The sequence below is a fragment of the Bubalus kerabau genome, chromosome 8 (assembly GCF_029407905.1).
Source record: "Bubalus kerabau isolate K-KA32 ecotype Philippines breed swamp buffalo chromosome 8, PCC_UOA_SB_1v2, whole genome shotgun sequence".
Classification (NCBI taxonomy): Eukaryota; Metazoa; Chordata; class Mammalia; order Artiodactyla; family Bovidae; genus Bubalus; species Bubalus kerabau.
In genome coordinates this window covers 35481448-35500338 of record NC_073631.1, presented here as the reverse complement: position 1 = coordinate 35500338, position 18891 = coordinate 35481448, and the positions used below count along the sequence as shown (strand labels likewise).

Sequence of the window (18891 nt, the reverse complement as noted above, 5' to 3'; positions counted from 1 at the left end):
CAGGTGGACTCTTGAATTATTGGCTTTAAACCTTTCTTCTTTTCTAATACAAGCTTCCTTATTTAATGCCTTAAATATCCCTCTAACACTGCTTTAACTTCATTCCATAAATGGTATGATGCATTTAATTTTTCATTCAGTTCAAAATACTGTCTAATTTTCCCTAAGACTTCCTCTTTGAAATATGAATTACTTATGATTTTTTTAAAATTCCAAAATAGTTGGTGATTTTTCAGATCCTTCTGTTCTTAATTTCTGGTTTAATTTTGTTAGAGTCAGAGAACATACTTTGTATGATTTTAATTCTTTTAAATTTGTTAAGGTCTGTGTTATGGCTCAGAATAAGATCTTTTCGAATGTTCCATTTGTCCTTGAAAAGAACATACAACCTACTGCTGTTGGGTGGAGTGTTTTATAAATGTCAATTAAGTCAGTTGGTTGAGATCTTCTATATTATTGCTGTTATATTTTTATATGCTATTTTATTGTTTATTCTTTTTATGCTGTAATATTTTTATGCTGTTTTATATTATTGCTGTTATGTTATGCTGTTCAGCTCTTCTATATTACTAATATTCTGTCCAGCTGACCTACTGGTTATTATAAGAGTGCTGTAGTTAATGGGGCTTTCCAGATGGTACAGTTGGTAAAGAATCCACCTGCCAAAGCAGGAGACTCAAGAGATGAAGTTTCAGTCCCTGGGCCAGGAAGATCCCCTGGAGTAGGAAATGCAACCCAACCCAGTATTCTTGCCTGGAGAATTCCACGGACAGAGGAGCCTGGTGGGCTACAGTCCATGGGGTCGCAAAGAGTCAAACACAAATGAAGAATTGAGCATCCACACAGGCACACTGTAGTTGATAAGTACAATTATAGATTTCTCTTTTTTTTTTTTTTTTGGCCACATTGTGAGGCATGTGAGACCTTACTTTCCTGACTAGGGATCAAACCCATGCCCCCTGCAATGGGAGTATAGAGTCTTAACCACTGTACCAGCAGGAAGTCCCTACTTGTAGATTTTTCTATCTTTAATTCTCTGGTCAGTCCATCAGCTTTTGCTTTTTGAAGCTATGTTAATTTTATGTATCTTAGGATTTTTTATGTCTTCTGGACAAATAGACTCTCTTTTTATTATGTAAATGTTCACATTCAATCACATCAATTTTCATTGTTCTGGAATTCACATTATCTGATATTAATACAGTCACTCCAACTTTCCTTCAATTAGTTTCTGCATGGAATATCTTATTATATCTTTTACTTTTAAACTATCTGTATTACTATAGTAAAGTTTTTTAAAATTTTATATGTTGAGTTTTTTCCCCAAATGATCTCTTTTAATTGGTATGTCTAGGTCATTTACATTTAATGCAATTAATAATACAATTGGAGTTAGTTCTACCAGTTGACTATTTCTCTTAGCCTTTTTTCCCCATGCCTTCTTTTGGATAATTTGAATATTTTCAGTATTCCATTTTAATTTAGCTGTTAAATTTTTTTCTAGATCTCTTACTATTTTTATAGTCACTGATTAAGGATTACAATGTAAAACCTAACCTTTGAGATATCTGGGACATTAAACACACCAACATTTACATTATAGGTGTCCCTGAAAGAGAAGAGAGAGAAAAATATTTTTAGAGATTATAGCTGAAAAATTCCCTAACATGAGAAAGGAAACACTAACTCAAGTTTGGGAAAGTACAGAGAGTCCCACACAGGATAAAGGCAAGGAGGAACACGCCAAGACACATATTAATCAAACTGAAAAAATTAAATACAGGGAACAAGGGAAAAGCAATACATAATTTACAAGTGGTGGTGGTTTAGTTGCTAAGTCATGTTCAACTCTTGTGACCCTGTGGACTGTAGCTCACCAGGATCCTCTGTCCATGGGATTTAATCAGAAGAGAAGCCAAGAAAAAGAGGAAGAGAAAAAAGGTCTCCAAAACCAAATCCAAAATAATTAAGAAAATGGCAACAGGAACATTACTTTAAATGTAAATGGATTAAATGCTCCAACCAAAAGATACAGACTGCCTGAATGGATACAAAAACAGATTCATATATATGCTATCTACAAGAGACCCACTTCAGATCTAGGAACACATCCAGACTGAAAGTGAGGGGACAGAAAAAGGTATTCCATACAAATGGAAATCAAAAGAAAGCAACAATAGCAATACCCTTCTGAAACTCCTCCCAAAAACTGCTGAGGAAAGAACATTCTTAAGCTCATTTTAAGAGGTCATCATCACCCTGATATCAAAACCAGACAAAGATACCACAAAAAAATAAAATTATAGGCCAATTATCACTAATGAACATAGATGCAAAAACCCTCAACAAAGTACTAGCAAACCAAATCCAACAATACATTAAAAGGATCATACACCATGATCAAGTGGGATTTATCCTAGGGAAATAAGGATTCTTCAGTATATGCAAATCAATCAATGTGATACACCCCATTAGCAAACTGAAGAATAAAAACCATATGATCATCTCAATAGATGCAGAAAAAACTTTTAGCAAAATTCAACACCCATTTATGTTAAAAAACACAAAAAACTCTCTAGAGAGTGAGTACAGAGGGAATCTACCTCAACAAACAAAGGTCATATACAACAAACCCACAGCTAACATCCTTCTCAATGGTGAAAAAATAGAAGCATTTCCTCAAAGATCAGGAACAAGACAAGGGATGTTTACTCTCACCACATTTATTCAACATAATTTTGGATATCCTAGCCATGGCAATCAAGGAAGAAAATGAAATAAAAGGAATCAAAATTGGGAAAGAAGAAGTAAAACTGTCACTGTCTGTAGATGATATGATAGTATATACACAGAAAACCCTAAAGACACCACCAAACTACTAGAGCTCATCAATGAATTTGGTAAAGTCGCAGGGCACAAAATTAGTAAAGAAATCTCTTGCATTCCTATATACTAACAATGAAAGAGCAGAAAGAAAAATAAGGAAACAATCCCATTTACTGTCCCATCTGAAAGAATAAAATACCTAGGAATAAACCTATGTAAGGAGGCAAAAGACCTGTAGTCATAAAACTATGAAACACTAATGAAAGAAATCAAAGATGACAAGCAGACAGAAGATATACCATGTCCTTGGATTGGAAGAATGAAAATACTGTCAAAATAATTATACTACCCAAAGCAATCTAAACATTCAATGCAATTCATATCAAATTACCAGTGGTATTTTTTCACAGAACTAGAACAAAAAAAGTTTTCAATTTGTATGGAAATACAAAAGACCCTCAATAGCCAAAACAATCTTGAGAAAGAAAAACAGAGCTGGAGGAATCAGGCTCCCTGACTTCAGACTATACTACAAAGTATACTACAAAGTATTTGGTCATCAAAACAGTATGGGACTGGCACAAAAGCAGATAGATAGATTAATGGAACACAACAGAAAGTGGAGAGATAAACCTATGCACCATGGCCAGCTAATAAGACAAACGAGTCAAGAATAAAATCATGGAGAAAAGACAGTCTCTAATAAGTGATGCTGGGAAAACTGGACAGCATGTAAAAGAATAAAACTAGAACATTCTTTAACATCATACATAAAAATAAACTCAAAATGGATCAAATACCTAAATATAAGATCCAGACACTATAAATCTCTTAGAGGAAAACAGGCGGAACACACTATAACATAAACTGGAACAATATCTTTTTGGATCCACCTCCTAAAGTAATAAAAACAAAAATTAACAAATGGGACCCATTTAAACTTAAAAGTTTTTGCACAAAAAAGCAAGTGTAAACAAAATGAAAACCATTTTCACAAAATGGGAGACAATATTTGCAAACAAAGAGACCAACAAGGGATTAATCTCCAAAATACACCAACAGCTCATGCAGCTCAATATAAAAAAATAAACAACTCAACCAAAAAATAGGAGGAAGATCTAAACAGACATTTCTCCAAAGAGGACATATAGATGGCCAAAAGCACAGGAAAAGATCCTCAACATCACTAATTACTAGAGAAATGCAAATCAAAACTACAATGATAACCTCATACCAGTCAGAATGGCCAACAACAAAAAGTATACAAATAATAATGCTGGAGAGGGTGTGGAGAAAAAGGAACCCTCCTGCACTGTTGGCAGGAACATAAACTGGTACAACTGGTAAACTGGAGAACACTATGGAGGTTCCTTAAAAGAATGAAATATAGAACTACCATATGATCCAGCAATTCCACTTTTTCCCACAAATCTGGAGAAAACCATACTTCCAAAAGATATATGCACCCCAATGTTCACTACAGCACTATTTACAATGGCCAAGACATGGAAGCAACCTAATATCCACTGACAGACGAATAGATAAAGCAGATGTGTACATATACAATGAAATATTACTCAGTCATAAAAAAGAATGAAATAATGCCGTTAATAGTTTCAATGAGTAATAACCAGGAACAGACTTCACTGCCAAGTAGAAAATAAACTTTGTATCTACAGGACCAAAAAAGTATTTAAAAACCAGGGCTACAGGATGCAAATGGGTGAATTTATGTGTAAAAAAAGGGGAAACTTGGAAAAAGGGAGATCTAAACTTAAAAATATATACATAATATATGATATACTGTATTACCTAAATATGAATTTATTAAATAACAGTGATTATATATTATGTGTGATATAATATCCAGATATATATATATACACACACACACATCTGAGTATTTTTCATTTTAAAGAAGTTTTATTGGCATATAGTTGATTTACAATGTTGTTAGTTTCTGTTTGTACAGCAAAGTTAATCAGTTATACACATAGCCACACTCTTTTAGATTCTTTTCCCACATAGGTCATTACAGAGTACTGAGTTGAGTTCCCTGGCACCACTGTTTCTTTTTCATCTTTAATTGAAAACCATCTTTTCAATTCTCCAATCTCCTACACATAAGCAACGCTCAAGTTCTACATATATATATATATATCCCTTTTTTTCCCTACCATGACACACGGCTCATGGGATCTTAGTTACCCAACCACGGATCAAACCCAGGACAGTGGCAGTGAAAGCACGATGTCCTAACCCCTGGACCACCAGTGAATTCTCCAGTCCTATAGATTCTGCTTGCACAATACCTCTGTGTTTTCATTTCAATTCCCTCTGCCATCCAGTTCAGACTCTCATTACCTTTCAACCAGGCTTATCTTAACAAACATTTCTGACTCCCTACCGCTAAGCTCTCCTAACTCTCAAAGTGTCTAGATATTGTTTCCAGATTAATGTTTTGATTCTGATATATTCTTCTGAAACACTCTGAATAACTTCTTACACTATTTTGTCCAACTGTAAACTTCAGGTAATTCAAAGTGGTTCAAAAAGTAATCCCAACTTATCTCTCTACCCTTATTTTGCCCTTCTACATAAAGAATTTACCTGGGCAAAGCCGAAGAAACTCCTCAGTATTTCCTGGACATAACTCATTTCCTCTCTCCATGCTACCTATGATTTATTCCTTATATTCAAATGCCTGCATCTTGACCTAGACATCGCAAATGAAATCTCTTTCAGTTTTTTCTTGATCCCTGCCAACACAGGAAGTCTTGCCATTTTTGACTCTTCTAGAGATTTGAGTATTTTTTAATTACATGACAATAGAAACTATCAAAGAGGAACTAATGAATACTTCCTATTGGTGCCAGACTTGTTTACATCACATCACACACTTTGACCATTAAGTTTAACTGCTCACTCAAATCAACAACAAAGGGTAACGATAACTTTCAAAGAAGAAAAGAAGAGAAAAGTTTGGAACTCTCTCTAGAGACAGCAAAAATTTGTCCTTGGAATGGAAAGCAGGAATTAAGGAAAATCTTCTCTCCTCCGAGCACAAAAGTAGAAATACTAGATAAAATATAATAAATACACTTTTAAACATGGCAAACACAGAAAATAAGAGACTCTATAAAAACCCTAAAAGTGAATGCATCAACATAGACCCAAAATACAGAAAGCAAAAATAGACATATCTGTAAGAATAACTTAATAAATTCATCAGGATAATACTTTAAAACTTCTGTTATTAATAGATCAAACTGACAAAAATGTGACTAGTATTTGAAAAACATAATCAAGAACTGGAAAATACAAATTCTTCTCAATATAGAACATTTATTGAATCTAATAATAGAACATTTATAGAAACTAATCATACACTAAGCCATTAAGCAAATCTTATAAATTTCAAAAATATCTGCCATACAGACCACATTCTCTGATCAGAAGTCAATTAACATAGAAATAAAAGTGAAAATGTAAAAGCTATTTTCATAAACATTAAAAATAAACTTCCAAATAACACAGATGCTAAAGAAGAAATAATAAAAAGTAAAAATTACCTGAAAATGAATATTAGTGAAAAGAAAACATAGCCAAACTTCTAAATGTAGCCAAAGCAGCATTTGGAGAGAAGGGTAAAAATCAACATAGGCAAAAACAAAGTTATTTGTTTTATTAGTCTATTTGAAAGACTAATAAAATTAACAAATCTCTGGCAATAGTGCTCATGAAAAAAAGAGAAAAAAACTAATAATCAATATTAGTGGTATAAAAGGGGACATCTGTGTAGAAATAATACCAGGTAGTCACTAACAGAACTTTTGTTTATTCTTTAACAGCAATCTGAATTAAATGCAGGTGGCCCTCTGTATCCTTGGATTCAACCAACCATGGATGGGAAAAAAAAAAAAATTTAATTCCAGAAACTTCCAAAAAGCAAAATTTGAATTTACCAGGTGCTGACAACTATCTTGTTGAAAGTGAAAGTGGAGAGTGGAAAAGTTGGCTTAAAGCTCAACATTCAGAAAACGAAGATCATGGCATCCGGTCCCATCACTTCATGGGAAATAGATGGGGAAACAGTGTCAGACTTTATTTTTCTGGGCTCCAAAATCAGTGCCGATGGCGACTGCAGCCACGAAATTAAAAGACACTTACTCCTTGGAAGGAAAGTTATGACCAACCTAGACAGCATATTCAAAAGCAGAGACATTACTTTGCCAACAAAGGTCCATCTAGTCAAGGCTATGGTTTTTCCTGTGGTCATGTATGGATGTGAGAGTTGGACTGTGAAGAAGGCTGAGCACCGAAGAATTGATGCTTTTGAACTGTGGTGTTGGAGAAGACTCTTGAGAGTCCCTTGGACTGCAAGGAGATCCAACCAGTCCATTCTGAAGGAGATCAGCCCTGGGATTTCTTTGGAAGGAATGATGCTAAAGCTGAAACTCCAATACTTTGGCCACCTCATGCAAGGAGTTGACTCATTGGAAAAGACCCTGATGCTGGGAGGGATTGGGGGCAGGAGGAGAAGGCGACGACAGAGGATGAGATGTCAGGATGGCATCACGGACTCGATGGACATGAGTTTGAGTGAACTCCGAGAGTTGGAAAGGGAGGCCTGGCATGCTGCGATTCATGGGGTCGCCGAGTCGGACACGACTGAGCGACTGAACTGAACTGACAACTATCTACATAGCATTTACACTGTATTAGGCATCATAAGTAATCTACAGAGGATTCAAACTACACGGGAGGGTGTGTGTAGGTTATATGTAAATACTATGCCATTTTATATGAGGGACTTGGGCATCTGCGGATTTTGGTATCCAGGAGGTCCTCAGAACCAATCCTCCAAGGATATCTAGGAACAACTGTATACCATATCCTTCAGAGGAGGTGGATGGCTGGTAAACGATGAAGACAGGGAGAAGGTTTTTTTGAAAAGCAGAATCTTAGCTTTTAACAATGCCATAAGGATGAACATGTGACTTATCTTTAGATCTCTTCGGTGAGCTTTGACTTTTTTTAAACCATTCAGTTGAATTCATCTATTTTAAGTGTGTCACAATGAAAGGAAAAATGGCAACTAACTAGAGGTTAAATAATTAAGAGGATATAGAGGAAACTGACAACTGTAGAAAAGAATATAGAAATCAACAACCTAAATAGACTGATAAGCATTAAGCAAGTAAATTAGCCATTAAACTGCATTTGTGTATGCACACTGTCTTGTCCCTGCCCCACTCGACCCAGAGTTTCTACTGGCAAATTCTCCCTAATAGATTATTTCAAGACTATGCAAAATTCTTACAAGGATAATAAAAGATAAAACACCTTCATTTATTTAATGAGGTATATATAATCTTGATAACAAAAAAAGTACCAAGTATCAAACAGAAAAATGATAAATTTTGCTCATCAACTCAGAATCAAAGCTTACCACTAGGGCTGCCCTGGTGGCTCAGTGGTAAAGAATCTGCTTGCCAGTGCAGGAGACACAGGTTCAATCCCTGGTCTGCGAAGATTCCACATGCCGCAGAGCAACTAAGCCTGTGTACCACAACTACTGAGTGTGTGCTCCAGAGGCCAGGAGCCACAAGTACTGAGCCACGTGCCACAACTACCAAAGCCTGCACCCTGGAGCCCACGAGAGAAGCCACTGCAATGAGAAGCCCACGCACCGCAACTAAATAATAGCCCCTGCTTGCCACAATAGAGCAAAGCCGGCACAGCAACCGAGAAGCAGCAGAGCCAAAAAGGAAAAAAAGAAAAATCCTAAATCTTATGAAGTATATTAAAATAATACATGAGGTCCAAATTAGATTGTTCCCAAGGATATATGGATGAATAAACATTAGAAAAACTACTGATGCAATTATTCACATTAAAAAATTAAAGACTACTGGTTCCAGAAACATAAAGTAGATGCTCTCTCCTGCTAAATACAACCCTAAACCCTGACATTATATATAAAACAAAGCGAAGAAGATTCTGAAGGTGGAGAATTAAAAAAATGGACTGACTAGGGACCTTGGAACTCAAGAAATGACACAGCAGTTAAGTCCCTCTGTAACCTGAAAAACAGACTTGCTTTCTCCTCTCGAATTTTCTCAATTAAATTTGAGGGTGGAAAGAAACATTGTAACACTGTCTAATGTGGTTCTAAATGTATGTACAGGAAACAGCTAAAATAATTTATAAATAGAGGAGAGTAATGCTCATGAAGGAAGGTAAAGTTTTTAAGTTTCACATTGGAAAATGATGATACCAACAGACTGTGACAAGTTATGTATATATAATACCTAGAGCAATCACTACTATACACACACACACACACAAAGAGATACACTCAAAAACACTGTCGATTAATAAAGATGGAATTCTAAAAAGTTTTGAAACAATTCACAGGAAATAGGAAAAACAGAAATCAAAAGCAGAGGAAACAAACAGAAAACTACAAAATAAAAGGAAACTTTCTTGAGTCTATGTTTACATCTTTTGCCAAATTTCAGAAAATTTCATTATTTCTTTGAGTACATTTTCAGTCTTGTCCTCTCTCTCTCCTTCAAGGACTCTGATGGCAACAATTTTAGACCTTTTGTTATGATCCCACAGATCCATGAGGCTTTTTGTTTAAGTATCTTCTTTCTAATTTTAGATTATTTTGAGTCTCTGTTATTTAATTAGGAAGTTTCGATTGCTTTGTCTTCCAGTTCACTGAGTCTCTCCTCTTCCCCCTTCACTTTCCTACTGAGCCTAACCATAGAACTTTTCATTTTGGTTTTGTACTTTTCTGTATCAAAATTTCCACTTGTTTCTTCTTTTTATCTTCTATTTCTTTGCAGTGTTTTTCTATTTTTCACTTGTTTCAAGAATGTTTGTAATTGCTCAGTGAAGCATTTTTGTCATGACTGATTTGTGATCTGTATCAGTAATTCTAACACCTTTTATCATCTCAGTGTTGACATCTATTGCCTTTTGTTACACATCTTCCTGGTTCTTGGTATGAAAAGCCATCTTCGAATGAAACCTGGATATGTTCATACTGTGTTATGAGACTATGGATCTTATTTAAACCTTCTGTTTTAACTGGCTTTCTGTGACACTGCTCCAGCAGGGGAAGGTCATGGGGTGGAAGGCACCACACTTCATTACTGACATGTAGAGGGAGAAGTTCAAGCTTCCTGGGGGCCTTCACTGACATTTCAGGGAGGAGTCCTCATTACCCTGGGGTGGAGGTGAGAGTATAGGCTGGCTGACAATGCACTGGGAGCAGCCTCATCATTGCTGGGTGATGGTCAAAGACATAACTCTCTAATACACCTCATTGCTGCTGGGTAGGGATCAAAATCCATGGCAACCCACTCCAATACTCTTGCCTAGAAAATTCCATGGATGGAGGAGCCTGGTGGGCTACAGTCCATGGGGTCACAAAGAGTAAGACATGACTAAGTGACTTCATGACACAAGGGATCAAAATCCAGGCTCTCTATGAACACAGTATGGGAACAGGTGAGAAGACAAGGCTCACAACCAGTGAGGAGGGAAGAAGTGCCAGCTCTCTGCTTGGTCTTCTCTGATACCACACTGTGGTGCTGCTGAGATACTCTGTTCTCATGAGGATGGAATTCTAAGTTCTCCACTCAGCCTCTTCAGGTCTGGGTTGGGGTGATGCCAGTTTTTCTGTAGTATTTGGCTAAAATGGAGTAGACTGTGTCTAAAAATTCTATCTTGCCAGTGTGTTTTATTCCTTCTATTCCTGGTCTTTTAGCTAGAGACAGCAGATCTTTGTCAGACTGTGTGTGTGTATGGGCATCCTCCTGTTGATGCCCGCAGGCTACTGGCTTATCCAGTACTCAGTGTTGGATATAAAGCAAGCAGAGAATCCAAGAGACCTGCCACTATGCCATTCCTAAGGAACCAAAGGCCCTAGCCTTCTTCTCCCTACCTTTCAGAGTCTTGTGTTTTATAGGTCTAGGGTTTAATGGCAGAAATAGGGGAAAGTATGTCCACTTTATCTTCCTGAAAGTAGAAATCCTCCAAAAATTTATTTTTATAGCCACTTTATCTATCTCTAGAATGAATGATGAAGGGGACTTTCCTGGTGGGTCCACGGGCTAAGACTCCCAATGCAGGGAAGCCAGGGTCCACCCCTGGTCAAGGAACTAGATATCACATGCTGCAACTCAGAGTTTGCATGCCACAACTAAAATCCCACATGCCACAACTGAAAGATCTTGCAAAAGGCAAATGGCTTCCCTGGTGGCTCAGATGGTAAAGAATCCGCCTGCAATGCCAGAGACCTGGGTTTGATCCCTGGGTGGGGAAGATCCCCTAGAGAACGGCAGGACAACCCACTCCAATATTCTTGCCTGGAAAATCCCACGGACAGAGGAGCCTGGCGGGTCGCAACGAGTCGGACATGACTAAGCAACTAACACTTTCATACTTTCATACGGCAGCTAAGACCTGGTACAGCCAAATAAATAAATATTTTTAAAAAATAAATGAGAATGATTAGGAAAATAATACTTCATTTGTCCCTATCAAACTTGATCTCTAGCAACTGATTTAGAGAATCTAAAACATAAGACAAGCAACAGTTAAGCTTTTAGAAGCTTTGGGATTTTACTTGGCCTTTACTTAAACACAAACAAAAGTGTGATGTGGGAATCAGAAAGTCACTGTAATCTCAAACTCTAGCCAACACAGAAGTTACCCTATCTGAAGCACTTTACTCAGCTCTGAATACCAGATTTTAAGGTCCAGTAAACCACTGATAAACCTGAAGAATGAGACTATAGTGGTTCCAGAAGACTGAAAGAACTAGAGATACTTCACCTGAAGAAAGAAAAGGGGAACTAAGGAAAAAGGATTACGTAATAGCGACTTTTAATATGTATTAGGCTCGCAATTTTAAAAAGAGGCAGCAAAGCACGGTCACCTAAGCTGACTTCTTATATTATACATCAGAATTTTCTAACAATCTGAACTGCCCAAAAAATAATGAATAAGGCTGCTGTACTATCCTTTGTTCCCCGATATCAGAAGTATTCAAATGAAGACCGTATGTCCACCAGCTGGAAATATCGCTTGGTGGATTGCTTCAGTAGGAGACAGACTAGTGATTTTTAAGCTATGATTAATGGTGCTGCCTGAAGTGGTACTGTGGAGGTGGGTTGTGATTGCTGCTGAGCTGGAAAAATGCCTGATATTCCCACCCAGCTTCAACAAGACCTTCCACTTACATATCCAGCATCTTCAGTGACTTTTATTAAGGGAGGTGGAAGTGAGCTGGAGAAAAGGATTATGCTTTAGAGCAAAAGTTAAAAAATGACTGAAGTGAAGACATGAACTAAGGCTCCTTTGAACTTTCCATTCTGTGATCAATTCTTAGCTCACAGCTATATTCCAGAAAAGTAAGATCATCATCTTATTACAGCATTACTGCAGACGACATTAATATATGTGATTTTAAAAGTCTTGTTTTTTTGTTTATAATGGGCTGTTAGAATGAATGATGCTCCCTCTGCTACCTGTGTCAGTACAGCCTATAGTGGGCCTGGGGTGAGTTTTTGTTTTTCCTCTGAAAAAACTGATAAACTAAACGCCTTTTTATTAAAAAAATTAAAAGTAGCTACAGAAAAGTAAGCCTTGTAAACCCAGGAAATTATACATTTTAAACTTCTTCTATCAAGGAAAGAACAGAAAAAATTAGTTGTTACACTAACTAAATTATAAGTGAACACACTATATTATCAAAATAATTATATAACTTTTGCAAAACTAAAGGCAGTTTGTTACATATTAGAATAGCAAAAAATGGGCAATACTATATGAAACTTTCTAGACACCTGAATCTTTAATAAACTACCTCATCATGAAAGTTGCAGATCATTTCATGATTCATATCCATACTAACAGCAGTGACCACCATAGTTGATCTACAGGAACTTTTTTAAAAGCATGTTCTAAATTATTAATCTTACCAAGCTTAAAAAATTCACAGATTTCAGAATCATCATTCTTACTGTCATTCTAGTGGAATTCTTATCCATAAAATAACTAGAGATTGTATTCTCAACACAGCAGTCCACTGGCTTCTATAGAAATAACATTTATGGTGAAGAAGTCAGTCTAAAGGTCTACAATGTGTATTTTGCTGAGAAATGATTCAGAAAATGGCAGAAAGATGTGCCACTTACATAGTAGTGAGTCTACCCCATCACTCAGCATGGCTAGATCAACATGGTTTGTTTTCTTTGTAGTTTATGTATTTTGTGAACAAATTAAATGCTAAATGGTATACCAAATCAAGGGAATTAAGGTCTTATGATAAAACCTTTGTGGAACATTAAGATACCTCAAACATCACTGCATTTCACATGTTTTAAAATATTATTTGTAAATTTACATATAAAGTTTTAAAAATGATAACACAATATAGTAACTGAAAATATTTCAAAATATTTTCAGACACTTTGCTTTCATAAAAACTTATTTTCTCATAAAGGGTAACATGGAAAATTTAGAAAATATTAAATAGCAAAACTAAGAAAAATAAATAAACCTTTAAATATACACAACAATGAACTTTAACAGAAAAGCACCAGTGATTTTTACGGATCCCATTTTAAGATGCAAAGGGCTAAATGAATTCAGATTTTGTTACCCCATTTAACATTTAATTAAATTCAACCGTTTATTATAAGCCTACAGGACTGCTCAACTGATTTAAACAATTATAGTAAAAATTGATGCTTTCAGCACTAAAAAGCAAAAAACAGAATTAACTTTCAGATTAAATTTGAGATGCTCATAAATTATATCACCAAAACATTACTTATTTGAAATTACTATACCATTAAGATCGTAAAGATAATAAAAACTTAAGTGAAAACATCTAATGATCAAATTTCCTTTAGGGAATGTAGGCAACTGAATTAATGTGATAGAGTTATCATTTATTACTACTAAAATGTATATACTACATACTATTTCTTGATGTTATCAGGTATATTATACAGATGTATATTTTTAATTTAAAAGTATCATATGTCTGAAGGAACACAGTTTTCATTTTTTCTTTTAAATTTTAAGAGATTTATGTTTCTGACATAAATACATTTACTGATTTTTTTTTTAAGTCCAGCATCTCTTTTACACAGCTCTTTTTTAATCTACTTACTGCTAAAAAATTTCCAAAGATTTTGAAATTTAATGAAGAAAAGATTAAGCAAACAACGCCTGGTGCTTCTTTGTAAACTGATTAAAATACCAACTAGTAATCTTTGAAGATGAGTTACCTTTTAATTTAAGCTTTTATTTTAATTACATATAGAAAGTGAATCTGGTTCTTGTATGTGGCAATTAATATTCAACATTTTTAATGCATCCTGGAAATGGGTATAAATTCAAGAATAGATTCTTTACCAGGGACATAGCCAAAAGATTAGGTGTTCATATAGTTTTTTGTTTCTCAAGATGCTGCAGTCTAAATCACACTAAACCGTATAATTTCTAAAATCTCAAGCTTGTTAATAACAGAACTGTTAGAAAATAAATAATACATTAGCGCTATTACCTTTCAGTCGGTGACTTAGAATCTGTTCCAAAATGGCTGCAAAGTTGTTAAATTCAGGAGAAGAATCATCAATTGTCTCAAAGCAGGACCGATCAATCAGGGTCTTCACAGAAAACCTATGGGGGAAAAAAACATTATTATTGCTTTTAAGTAAACGTGATTCATTCACCAAGTAAGAAAAATGGGAGGAAAGCAATCTAGAGAAATATTACAGAAATGTTTTAAAAGATTATATGCTCTGAAAACTCCATATACTCAAATTCACTCTGTACACAGAAAATTTACAGAAATATCAGCCTTTTTGACTTATATATTTACTATCTGTTGACTGCATTAAGACTTAGAAATAGTGCACTGTCCTCAGAGCCATTAAAATCAGAATAAACAAAATGACCTAAATTATTAAGTCCAGAGCCATAATACAACTTATAAGAGTTTAAGCATCAAACCAAAATGCTTTTAAGAGTTTTGGAGAACAAAATCAATTAAGATAGGATTTGAGTATTCATTAAGTGTAGATCTCAAGTTTTTATGAACTACAACAGGAAAACTTATAACTCTGTAAAGTACACTATATTTTTCCTTCTCTTCAGAATGCCCTTTGTCTCTATTTCTGACTGCCAAATACCAATGCATTTCCCAAGACTCAGCTTAAATGCCATCTTTTCAATGAAGAATTATCCTCTACATATTCCTAGCTCAAAGTAGCATCTTGTTTGTATCTCCTTTAAGAGATGATTACAACTTATCTTACTGCTATTACTTGTGTTGTCTATCTCTATCTTAAAGTGAAAGTGAGTGAATCACTCAGTCGTGCCCGACTCTCTGCAACCCCGTGGACTGTAGCCTACCAGGCTCCTCCCTCCATGGGATTCTCCAGGCAAGAGTACTGGAGTGGGTTGCCATTTCCTTCTCCAGGGGATCTTCCCAACCCAGGAATAGAACTCGGGTCTCCCTCATTCCAGGCAGACGCTTTAACCTCTTGAGCCACCAGGGCAGAAACAAATCTTTTGTGTGTTTATATCTTCCTTAGCACATAGGACAATGACTTGAAAGATACACTCTGTAAGTACCTGTTGTTATATTTGTAAGACCTTTTTTGAGGGAATGGCAAAAAAGGCCAATGTCACAGTAAGACAAAAAAGAAAGTTCTTGATTTCTAACATGTATACCTTCCTGGAACCACAATCAAAATCAGGATCTGGAGCAGTTCTGTTGTCCCTAGCACCTCCCTCACGCTATCCCTGTATCACTGGAAAAGACCCCAATGCTGGGAAAGACTGAAGGCAGGAGAAGAAGGGGACGACAGAGAACGAGATGGTTGGATGGCATCACCGACTCGAAGGACATGAGTTTGAGCAAGCTCCGGGAGATGGTGAAGGACAGGGAAGCTGGCATGCTGCAGTCCATGGGGTTGCAAAGAGTAGGATACTAATAAGCAACTGAACTGAACTGATCCCTTTATTAGCATACTATCCCTTTACAGTCACACCCTATGAAGGGTGAATGTCTAAGTAAAGACAATCAGTAGCGTAGGAAAAGGAGTAATGATGAGAACTGTTAAATAATTAGGAAGTTCAACTATGGACTTCCCAGGTGGCGCAAGTGGTAAAGAACCTGCCTGCCAATGCAGGAGACATAAGAGGTGCAGGTTCCATCCCTGGGTCCCGAAGATCCCCTGGATGAGGGCACGGCAACCCACTCCAGGATTCTTGCCTGCAGAATACTGGAGAGAGGAACCTGGTGGGCTACAGTCCATAGGCTTGCAGAGTCAGACACAACTGAAGCAACTGAGCACGCACACACACACACACACACACGCGCGCGGGAGATAAAGGAGTACAAATTGTTCCTTAGTTTTTAGGCTTACTGGCAATGCTCATTCACCCAGGACAAAAAATACAACACATAAGTATAAAGGAAAATATAAAGATATTTGTTTATATGAGTTAAATAAAGGCAGTCCTCCCTTTGCATATGAAAATGACTGTGCAAACTGAAATCATGCAGTGTGATCACAATAATCAATAGAAAGAATTACAATTATTCTCTGCCCTTCACAAATTTTTATCAAAACATTAAAAACTCTCTGCTGGCTATAATGCACAGGGAAATGGAAGAAACAAACATTATTTAGTACACTGTAATTTAAAACATGAGCAATATTGAGAATTAAGGGGTCTTCTTTGTAAAAAAAAAAAAAAAAAAAAACGTATCTAGAACAGTTTGAAAAGTGTTTACTTTCTTCTCATTGTATAACTTAAAATGTTAGTATGAAGAAAGCTGAGTGCCGAAGAACTGATGCTTTTGAACTGTGGTGTTGGAGAAGACTCTTCAGAGTCCCTTGGACTGCAAGGAGATCCAACCAGTCTGTCCTAAAGGAGATCAGTCCTGGGTGTTCATTGGAAGGACTGATGTTGAAGCTGAAACTCCAATACTTTGGCCACCTGACGCGAAGAGCTGACTCACTGGAAAAGACCCTGATGCTGGGAGGGATTGGGGGCAGGAGGAGAAGGGGATGACAGAGGATGAGATGGCTGGATGGCATCACCGACTCGATGGACATGAGTTTGGGTAAACTCCGGGAGGCCCAGGGACGGCGGGGCCTGGTGGGCTGCTGTCTATGGGGTCGCACAGAGTGGGACACGGCTGAAATGACTTAGCAGCAGTAGCAGCAGCACAGTACTATTTACAGCAACTGGAGCTCCATGGAGGAGCAACTATGTAAAAGGCACAGACAAAAAATAACTATGAAGTAATTGATGGAAGTTTGTCTCTTGTATCTAATAGACAAGTTAGATAAATACTAAGTGTAATGCATGAGTATCAATAGAAATAAAAACAAAGTAAACCAAAATCAAATTAAAGCAGGGACTTGAAATCCACTTTTGTTTCCTCTGCCCTTTTCATTGACAATACACTAGAAAAGTGCTGTCAATCTTCAGCAAACTTTTAACAATAACAAAAAAGTTTAATGTTCTTATTTCATAAGAGAAAGAAATGCTAAGTGTTCCTAAAATGAATAAACAAAAGCCATATAGTCTCCACCTCCATCTTTGACCTGAAAAGAAGGAAACTTCTCAATGTGTCTCTCTAATCTTTAATAGAACAGAATGGAATATCTAACTCTGTAATCACATTCAAGGTAGCAGTAATCTACCTCAATTTCAAAAAAGTATAGCATTTAAAATAGTAAGCACACAGGTAAAATGAACTAAAAATGATATTTAAAGATAACAGAGTGCTTATTTCACCAAAAAGAGCTAGAATTCAATTTCCACCTGTAGCAGCCTTGTAAGATTTCAGCCACTACTGTCCTCCAGGAATAACATAAAATTACCTAACAAATGTTCTTTGTAAAAGTGATAGGAAGGAAAAGTCATGGAGAGTAATATATATATTTTTGTAGCATCAAGAGCCACAGATCAATCAATAGTCAATACAATATGAATCTATCATGTTGTTTTAGTAGATTATCTCCTATAGGACACTATGTGCATGACAAAAATCTAAAATGGTGAATCTCGGAGCATCAAATTACTTGTAAGTCAATATGTGACTAAAAACCAAAACAAAAGCAAAGTGTAAATATCCTAAAGCATATCATTAGACACATTTTCTGTTATTTTCAAGCATGAAGATATTTTAAGGCTGAGAAAGCATTTCAAATAATTTCTATTATAACAAGGTTAATAATGAAGAAATTACTGTTTCCCAGCATTGCTTCATCATTTATAGCCTGCTCTCCTCCTGTCAACACAAATCAAAACTTCAGAAGGCAAATTAGTTCTTTAGAGTCCATGCTTTTACTTCTAGCTAGCCAAGTCTTCCCATTCAGCATTTACTTCTCCAGAATTATGCAGCTAGCTCCATCATGCCAGAATAGTGAGAATCTTTTCCTCCATAATCCAGTAACTAAGACATGTTATAAAAACCAAACCTGTAAAAAGAATTTCAGTACATCTAAAAAATATCACACAGATGCTGAGCTATTTCCTGATAATGATGACATTAATATTAGTCATCTATTTCCCAAAGAGTACTGATTTTAAAATAATGAAATGACAATTTGATGAATGTCTAAAAATACCAAATCAAGTCTAAGTAACAGCTTTCACATAAGAATTAAAAAGTAAAAAATTTACATAAAAGGGTCTTTTAATTAAATGCTGTTTTTTGAAATGTCTCTGTCTTAAAAGATTCTCTTTCCTACCTTCAATGTTCAAATAAAATTTTGTTAGTTCAGAAATTTTAAAAATGATTGTGACTAAAACCATCAAATTTAAGAAAGCAGGAACTACCTTTTTCCCTTTGGAAACATATCAAGAAAGATGTTTACCAAAACTACATTTAAAAAAAAATCTTCACTACACCCATTTAAATTAATTCCTTCCACAGTAAACAGGTTTCTAACATAACAGTAACAACAAATAATTAAAGGCAAAAAATGTGACAACAAAGTCAAAAAT

The 18891-nt window shown here is 35.9% G+C and overlaps 1 protein-coding gene across 9 annotated transcripts in view; it reads right to left on the bottom strand.

The window, feature by feature from the left end:
• The window catches only part of LOC129659031 (RUN domain-containing protein 3B), a 191787-nt gene that overhangs the window by 149109 nt on the left and 23787 nt on the right, over positions 1–18891 (bottom strand). For 8 of the 9 annotated variants that reach the window (XM_055590036.1, XM_055590037.1, XM_055590038.1 and 5 more), the window contains exon 2: positions 14423–14538. The exons of the other annotated variant lie outside the window; for it this stretch is intronic. In XM_055590036.1, coding sequence (XP_055446011.1) covers positions 14423–14538 — 116 coding nt within the window. The remainder of the gene's footprint in view (positions 1–14422; positions 14539–18891) is intronic. 9 annotated transcript variants of the gene reach the window in all.